Source organism: Schistocerca nitens, chromosome 1 (assembly GCF_023898315.1).
Source record: "Schistocerca nitens isolate TAMUIC-IGC-003100 chromosome 1, iqSchNite1.1, whole genome shotgun sequence".
NCBI classification, from domain to species: Eukaryota; Metazoa; Arthropoda; class Insecta; order Orthoptera; family Acrididae; genus Schistocerca; species Schistocerca nitens.
In genome coordinates, this window is record NC_064614.1 from 93352415 (window position 1) to 93362500 (window position 10086).

The following is a 10086-nucleotide window of genomic DNA, read 5'->3' on the forward strand; positions in this document are numbered from 1 at the left end:
AAAAACTTTCTCCTTTCGATTTCTAACAGGGCTTCAAGTCCTGATGAACGAGCTAAACATCACGAAACTGCTCGAACGAGCTAAACATCACGAAACTGCTAGAGAGAGTTAATGGATACCCTGAAAACATTGTGAATCAATTCATACACAAGAATCTATGCACGAATGTAAAGGACAGTGACACATGGTATAGTAAGTGTGTCAAAGTCCATACTACGGTAATCTCTCAGAGAAACTCTAAAATCATTTAAAGTCAATGCCACATTTAACCCCAACAATACATTGTGATTTATGCTAAGAAACAATTCACAACATTAACTCGATGCACACAAGAGGAATGATATCTATAAAATTCAGTGTACGGCGTGTAATGCAAGCTATGTAGGCCAAAGTGGTAGATCATTTAAGTTAAGGTACAAGGAACATAGGGATGCTGTTCAGCTTCACAATTTAACACATGAGGATCTCACAATTTTATGTATACAATATAATCAAGAAACTGTGTCTATTAGAACAACTTGAGAGTACTATACATATGTGGGAAATCATAATACACTAAATGAACAGCTCACATGTGGCACTAGTAACTTTTTCAGGAACTTTTAGGATCTTTTTTAATATCCATTAATTACTGACTTCACAGCTATCTGTTCAGGACAAGATATAAATTTCTAGGATACCCAACATATTTATACACCTTTGTTTCTTCAGTACTATCTTTCGATTTCATGTTTACATTCACAAAGTGCTCACTCATGTTAATTCAGTTTCTGCCTGCAGGATGTGGCATTCAGAAAGATACATGAGCTGTGTACGCATACAGTTATGTACCACTGCCAACAGCCAGGGTAACATATTGTATCAGTTGATGGTGATGTGGACACACATCTTAAGATAGCCACATTATATTACTATTACTTTTATTGTTTTTGCTCATGTCTTATTTTGCTCACTTTTAGAGACCCCTGTATGGTTAGTTTGATGGTGATGGCTTCACCTTCAAAACATGTAAATTATAGTGGTTTTTTACACTGTAAGTAGGTAGTTGAGCTGACATTTAAAATTGAAATATAATAACTTATTTGTAATGACAAAGATAATTTGGATATTCAAAAACCAAAAGCTGAAAACCAAAAGCTGAACACCTAGAAGCATACCACTAACCTACTGTCCTTAGAGAACCTAAGAGATCAGGTCTTTTATTACCTGTCTACATGAATTTGTTTCAGTCAGACTATAATTACAATTAATACTTCATACAAGTAGTTTTTATGTTACAGAAGTAAGTACCTTTTTCCGCGCAATAGTAAAATTCTGTCTGCATCCTGGACAGACTTCAACATCATCTTCATGTTGCCATCTGACTTCAGTGTCTGAACCACGAATTTTTTCCAGTTGTACTTGTAATGACTGCGAAAGGCGTACAAAGTCTTTCTGGACAGTTTCTGCTTCAGTCAGTTCCCGCTGCAATGAACTTATACGCCCCTTCAGTTCACTGATAGTACCTTCCATTTTCTCCTGACAATCAAATAAAATAAACAATTTAATTACACACGTAATATCAGTTACGTAACATAAGAATTTTAGTATACATACACGTTCAAGATAAGAATTTTAACCTCAAGTGGAATTCTCAAAATGTACGTAATATGCAATGCAGCTGATGTATGTCTGTAATAAAAATTTTCAGCTAATATTGCATAACTGCAATCATAATAATAACAAAAATAAATATTATCTCCCCCCCCCCCCCCCCCCCCCCCGACAGACAAGACCTAAGGGTTTTGTCATTTAATGACACCATCAAGAGAAAATTAAATCCAATTCATATTAAATCCAATTCGGAATAATGAAGTTCAACTCCGATTAAATTCAGAAAAGATGATCATATTTTCGGATAAGTTCGTAACAGATTCTTATTGGAAAAATTCATGATTTAACAGGAGACCACCAATGAAAGTATGCAGATTACTAGAGGAATCTTCATCCTGTATTAAAGGAATGGCACTCACATAAATGTAAATGTTTGTAGTCAACCAGATACATTTTTACAACACATTTCAGTACAACACCTGGTAACGCTGTATCACAATCTGCATGTAACAAAAACCATGCAGCAAAAAAGGTTCCAGTAAGTGCTGATGTAAATTTGCTCTCATATTATAAGACTGCTGTTCTACATTCAAGAAAAAAAGACATTCTATGCAAAATTAAATCAAATTCTTCTTTTACCAAACAAGACTAAGTAAAAATCACATTGTGAAACTAAAGAAACTGATGATTCTATCCTATCTGCTGATGGCTGACAAACCACTTCCCTCAGGTTTGTAAAAGAAAACCTTTCACAGGAGATAGCCTTGGTTCACCCATCATCAATGTGCGATGGTAGTGCTGCTGTTTAAAAATACCACTGACGCTTTCCAACACATCAAATTCCTGATCACAGAGTGTTTACCAGAGTTTTCACCACAATGCATGAAACACGTATTCTTCCAAGTTCACACTTTTGTTCTGAACGTGTAGTTTAATAAACTGTGCAGGAACAGTGACACACTATGAAATGGTGCCTCCAAGTCCTATAACCAGAACATGGTGACTTTCTGCACATGTCAATGTACCACTAACATTTGTATGGTTAACATTAAATGTGGAAAACTTGCATACATTCCACATACTCCAGGTCCACAATCTTCACAATGGTGACAATGCCAAACAATTAGAATTTTGTCACTGGTTAAATGACTATCATCAATTGCGTCCACCATTAATACTATTCACAAATGAAACCACATTTACACAGAATGTAGTCAACAACAACTGTAATAATCATCAATGGTAGCAGGAAAATCCACACACTACAGTGGAAACCAATTTCCAAGTTTGTTTTTCGATCAGTGTTTAGTGCAGCGTGATCTGTAATAGGTTGATAAGTACAGTCATTTTAGAATAGTGAATGACAGGAAAGAATTACTTGCAGATTTCGGAAAATTGATTTGTTGGACACCCTGAGAACGTGCCTTTAGCCACATGGATTGCAATGTACTTCCAGCATGATGGAGCCCCTCCATATTTTACCAGAAGTGTGAGGGAAACCCTCAACCGCACATACTCTGATCACTGGATTGGTTGTAACAGTACAATTAGCTGGTCATCTATATCACCAGACCTGATGCCATTAGATGTTTGTTTATGGGGCTGAATGAAGTCTGACATGTACAAATGGAAGGCGTAAATTCGAAATGAACCATTTGGTCATATCATGGATGCTGCTGCCCTTATTAAGGAATGTGCAGAGGCATTCAGACAAGCAACACAAGATATTTTTCCAAGAGGACATAAATGCACTGAAGATGACAGTGGGATATTCAAACATTTATTATGAACCGTACAACAACTGTAATGTGATGTGTATGATAATCCTTAGATGTGAATGTGTTAAAAATACTTATTTTTCTGTCAATACTTTGTAAAATGCATGTCATAATGTTTACCAAGTGTTGTATGTGTGCAAACCTGACAAAGTAATTAAATCATACAGAAAATAAATAATAATGTATCTGCTCATAATGTATGAGAAACAGACAAATATGTGGAAATATCAGTAATATTACAACCCTTTTCTGTGTGTCGAAACGGTGCATGACATACACCTGAACCAGATACTGAAGAGGTTTCTGTGGATCAGATTGTTGCCTTACAGTTTTACTGTCGATTTAATCTCTCTGTTTATTTTGAAGTAATAAAATTGGAACTGGTATCCAGTATAACTGATTTACTTCTAGTAAATTCAGCATACCTTGATAATTGCAGAACAATCAATTTACAATTACCCCACCACCTCCCAAGGGGAAGGAATAATTATTAATCTCTTATCTCACCATCTGTGAAAGTGGTAACAATAAATCAGATTAAAATCAATATCTTAAATCACCAACACTGATTTTTAAGACTGTGAAACATTCAGTCACTTTTATGTCAAAACTAGATCAATGCTCATTCATTCTTTTGGCATAAAGGGTATGATATTTTGTAGATAGGTATATGAAAGTACTCATTACTTTTTCCAAAGTTTAATGTGTTATTGAACATCTTGGAATCTGCAAAAGTAAGATACTGTGTATGTCATAATTGTGTTTTCTGAAAGTTCTTGACGTCTATCAGTTCATTAACTACTGAGTAAAATGTTTAAACAACAAAACACATTAGCTGAAATTTTTGTGACCTCTATAACCCATTTGACTGTGTTAATTATAACACTCAGTTGAAAAAAATTGAAAATATGGTAACTTTAAAGCTACATCATCATCAGGATTTCCTTCCCGCAAGGCGGATAGAAACTTTGTGAACGATGTGCCTCTATTGATTTCTATTCTGGTATACCTTTTCTCTTTTCACTGAATCCCATGTCAATCCTCTCCTCCAGTGGCGGCACAATCAAATGTGGTAAAGTACCAAAGTTTTTTAGGATAGGGAGGGCAGGAACAAAAGATGTTCAGAGGCAGATTGAAAATTACATTTACACTGATAAACGGGGTACCCAAAAAGCTAATTTTAATATACAATACGAGAGAAGGAAAGTTGCTACTTACCACATAGCGGAGATGCTGAGCCGCGATAGGCACAATAAAAAGATTCATACAATCATAGCTTTCGGCCATTAAGGCCTTTGTCAAGCTCAGCATCTCCGCTATATGATGAGTAACAACTTTCCTTCTCTCGTATTGTTACATTCCATCCTAGATTTTCCACTGTTTGATTTTAATATACATGATTAATGCAAACAGCCTTTAATTGAAACTGAATATGTTCAGAAATTGGTAGAAAAACTATGTTTATGCAGTTTTAATTCAGTCAATGCACAAATCAGCTACCCTTACTGCATCAGAATGTCCGAAGATTGAGTAAAGAATTCGAGTTGAGCAAGCCAGCTGATATAAACTGTCTCTCTGAACATCAAGTGACAACTGGTATAGATATGTTAAATGTTTCAGGATTTAAGTTAGCCTCTTACTTCTGTACAGGGAATATGGAGAAAGGAGGAGTTGCCACATTTGTCATAAATTGTTACAATTCCAAGAATACCGATAATAAATTTCTCTCAGAGCAGCACCTAGAAACTTGTGCAACTGAAGTAGTATTTCTTAATAAGTCCTTTATAATAGTATGTAAGTGCAGAACACCTTCGAAAACTTTAACCTGTTCGTAAACAAACTGGAAGCTCTGTTGCCCATATCATAATAAAAAACAAGGAAACAGTGGCTGCTGGTGATTTTAATGCAGATTTATTGAAGAGCTCTGACAGTGAACAATTACTACAATCAGTAACACTGTCATACAATTTAATTCCGACTGTGAACTTTGCAACTAGGGTATGTAAATGTTCTGGGACTGTTTTTGATAATATCTTTGTAGACAAATCTACGGAAGAAAGCCGTATCACAAAACCAATAGTAAGTGGGCTATGTAGTCATGACATGCAGCATCATATGTTAAATGTTGAAACTTGTCAGGATATAAAATCTATTAAATCTGAGTACAGGAGGGTAATAAATCAGCCAAAAATTTAGAATTTTAGGAAATTGCTCAAAGACATGAACTGAATATATGTTTACAATACTTCTGACTAAAATGGAAAATACAAAGCATTCATTAATAAAGTTACTTCCTCATTTGAAAACTGTTTTCCCCTAAAGATAACTCAAATCAAACAGAACTCTCAAAATAAACCATAGATTACACAAGGAATAAAGGTATCATGTGGGACAAAAACAAAACTATAATTACTATCTAGGAACAGCTCTGATGTTAACACTGTAATGCATTACTAAGACTACAGCAAAATACTGAAACAAGTACTCCAGAAATCCAAGCTGCTTTAAAATGAGAAAAAGATAATTATATCAGGGAACAAAATAAAAGCTATATGGGATATAGTGAAGAAGCAGACTGGTGGGGCCAGAAAGGAACAGGAACAGATAGCTCTAAAAATAAAGGAGATATTGGTAAAAAGTGCATGTAGTGTTGCAAACCTCTTAAACAAGTTCTTTGTTTCTGTTGTTGTTGTAGTTGTGGTTGATTTGTGGGGAGGGGACCAAACAGCGAGGTCATCAGTCCCATCAGATTAAGAAGGAAGTCAGCAGTGCCCTTTCAAGGGAACCATCACATCATTTGCATGAAGCGATTTAGGGAAATTATGGAAAACCTAAACCAGGATGGCCGACGAGGGTTTGAACTGCTGTCCTGCTGAATGCGAGTCCAGTGTGCTAACCATTGCACCACCTCGCTCAGTAATTTCGGTAAAATGGAACTGATACTCACTTCTCCCAAAGAAGTATCATCCATCATAAAATCTTTACCATCAAAGTACTCTAGTGGTTATCATGACATACCAACGCAGTTAACCAGAGTGCTCATAAGAGTTGGTTCTATCTTAAGTTATCTGTGTAATCAATCTCTTTTCAGCGGAACATTTCCAGACTGGCTAAAATATGCTGAAGTTAACTCTCTTTACAAGATGGGGGATAAAGAGGTACCATTAAACTATTGACCAATTTCACTTTTGCTGGGTTTTTTACAAATATTTGAAAAGGTTGTGTTCAAGCATCTTCTTAAGCATCTGACTGTGAATAACATATTGTCAAAGTCACAGTTAGGGTACCTTAAAGGTTCTGGTACAGAGAAGGCTACTTACAAATACAGTGAGAATGTACTTAGTTCGTTAGATAAGAAATTGAGGCTACCGGCATTTTCTGTGACCTGTCAAAAGCCTTTGACTGTATGACTGATTGGAAATTAATCACATATGGTGTTCATCAAGGTTCTGTCTTGGGTCCATTGCTTTTTCTTGTATAAATTAATGATCTCTTGTCTGTTAAAGTGCCAGATGCTAATTTTGTTTTGTCTGCAGATGATGCAAAAATATTGCAAAAAGTAGAAAGTAAAGTATAGACTTAGAAATGGCTGCTAATCAATTTTCACCAACATTAATAAATGATTGAAAGCTAATTCACTGTCATTAAACTTTGAAAAGACCTACTATATGCAGTTCATAACCTGTAAGAGATTTCCTTCCTGCTTGTGTATAACATACGAAGACATGCAGATCGAAGAGGCTGACTGTTAAATTTCTGGGATTACAACTTGATGATAAATTCAATTGGGGAAGGCATACCACAGAATTGCTAAAGCGCCTAAACAAGTCTGTATTTGTAATGCAAATGATGTCAGATGTAGGAGATATAAATATAAAAAAAGCCTTGCATGCTTTACTTACTTTCATTCTATTATGTCATATGGGATCACATTCTGCGATAACTAATAAAACTGAGAAAAAATTTTTAGAGTGCAAAAGCATTTAATAAGACTCATGTGTGGTGCAAATTCAAGATCATCATGTAGAAACCTGTTCAAGGAACTGGGTATTATAACCACTACTTCTCAGTATATTTATTTATTTTTTTTTTAAATTTCTTACAAATAATATGTCTCTATTTCCAATCAATAGCTCAATATATAGTATCAATACTAGGAATAAGAACACTCTACATAAGACCTTAAGTCAAATTACCTTGATTCAAAATGGGGTCCAATATTCAGGAACACACATTTTCAATCAATTGCCAGCAACCATTAAAAACTTTGTTTCACATGAAGCACAATTTGAATTGAGTCTGAAAGACTTTTTGATAGGCAACACCTCCTACTCTATGGATGAATGTCTTAGCAGGGACTGTTAGACCAGCGTAAGTAAAAATGTTTCTTAGATTTCAGTTTTGACAGCACTTGGTCACAACAGTCAAAATTATGTATTTTGTGTATGATAAATTAATTAAAAGTGGATAACTATGTTTCATTCTGACAGTGTATTACTCCTGTAAGTATTAGCAGTTCCAGTTTACTGTAATGTATTCACATATCTCGACAATATCCTGACAAATGATCAGGGAAGTGTGTATTATATTAAAAATTTCTATGTTTTTGTGTTACTCTTTCTGACATGTTCCACACCCATGAGAAGCATCTCCTTTTTGAGTCTATGGAACAAAAACTGAACTGAACCTCCTCTAATCTAGTACAATTTATAATTTTAATACATGTTCAACATTTTTTGTAAAATTAAAGGTGAAATATGGTGCTGTTCTAACAAGAAGCAAAAGAAGAATTCATTATCAGCATATTTAATAAAATAGGAACCAGAAGTCAGTGTTGTCAGCTTCATGATCTTGGATAAGGATTTTTTTGTAATAAGGCCCTGCAAGCATTTAAGCTGCATTGCATAAACAAATGCTTTTATGGGAGGACATCTCGAGCCAGTAAAATTTTTGAAAGGAATACCAGTAAAGTGACTGAAATGTTTGTTTTTGACAGAAATTAACATATACCTGCATAATCATTGACAGTGCTTCCCTCAGAAAGAGGTGAAACACTAGGCATAGAAATAATGAATAAAACCATAGACTAAAAACAAAATCTTATGATACAAATGCCAGCTTTTATAAGTAGGCCTACAGGTTCCCTAATCTAACCAAATACCCATATGTTGGCAAAAACAAGACTGAGAGGAGATGATGATTATGATGATGATGATTACAACTGACAAAATTCCATGTAATAAATGTTACTGAAAGACTAAGTGATTACAATTTGCAAAGCTGGTTTTCACGAGGTCAAAAATAAGGGAACTGCAGACTGAATACATGAACATAAATGAAGCACAAATAGGAGCACTACAGTTTACCCTCTCATATTATACTGCAATATCTCCCCAGACACAATGTATTGGATGTATCTCCCAACTGCATATAGTCTTGTAGCGAAATATGATTGTCATCCGCCAAGTGATGGTCGTCACACAGTCAAGTGAAACTGCACACACTGCCACAAATGATTCCACAGCAATAGTGTTTGCCTTTCTTTCATTCTCTGTGTAATTGTACATACTTACAATTTCAGCTCTACTACTTAATCTCTGTTAGCCTTCCCAGTGTGTAAAGGGTGACATTACACTTACGTAAGACATCATCTCACTAATGTAAGTGATTGGACATTTTTATTTTACTCTTCAATAAATGGAGTTTTGTTCCGAGTTAACAGAGAGTGGATCATTTTTATACACTCTTGTGGCTTGAAGAAGCACACTTAACAAAATCAAGTAGCTCTAATCTCAGCTGCACCAGACAGTCTTGTTGCTTTGAACATTCCCCTCCCCCCTCCACAAAATTTTGAGATTGCTTCCCTTATTCTTTTGTAGGATGAAGATACATCTACTTCTGAAAGTTAGAAGACAGATTTTACCTGGAAAGTGTAAGTGGAATACATATCTGACAGAATGTCATTTCACTTTCTTACAGAAATGATTCAGTCAATTCAGCTTCATGACTTAATTATGCACGTAAAGTACCATAGTTGAGCTTAACATTCATATATCCTATAATGAGCTACACAAGAAATATGAAACTTACTCAACATGAGCACCAAACTCACCAATATCTGACAAAGTTTCACCTAGGAAAATATTAAGATAACAACACACACATTGTAAGCATCATAACTGGCAAAAATTTGTAATATGCCTTGTGAATAAATCATTGCACGTATTACACCAAGTCTACTGTACAGCAACATTAACTCCTCATATTTCATAAATGGAGACAATACACTAAAAGTTGTTAGTATTTATAACAACCTTATCTTTTTCCAATTCTGCCACTTTTTTCTTCAGATCTGTCACCATACGCTGGCTTCCAGTCAAAGCAGTTTCCAGTTTCCCTTGTTTTTCATGATTATGTAGTCTTTCTTTTTCATAATGCTCCAATTTTTTTCTGGAACAAATATGGTTTCACATTTATGATGAATTTAAACTTTGAAATTTAACTCCATTAATATTATGCTAATGACTACATGTTCCAAATAAATATTTCAATTCCATTACATCTATGGTTATAACTATTTTGTGGTGAATAAGACCGTCGCCTACTGTGTTCCATAACCATCAATGAGTTCACAGACCAGCCACCAGAAGCCATATTTGTTTGATGTTGGCAGTTATTTAGTTATCAACTCTCCATGAAGAGTAGAAAGTGATAA

At 35.0% G+C, this 10086-nt stretch overlaps 1 protein-coding gene across 2 annotated transcripts in view; it reads right to left on the minus strand.

The window, feature by feature from the left end:
* LOC126241509 (rab GTPase-binding effector protein 1) overlaps positions 1 to 10086 on the minus strand; it is a 204743-nt gene that overhangs the window by 19801 nt on the left and 174856 nt on the right. For both annotated transcript variants that reach the window (XM_049948012.1, XM_049948011.1), the window contains exons 13-14: positions 9686 to 9821; positions 1291 to 1518 (exon numbers count right to left, since the gene is read on the minus strand). In XM_049948012.1, coding sequence (XP_049803969.1) covers positions 1291 to 1518; positions 9686 to 9821 — 364 coding nt within the window. The remainder of the gene's footprint in view (positions 1 to 1290; positions 1519 to 9685; positions 9822 to 10086) is intronic.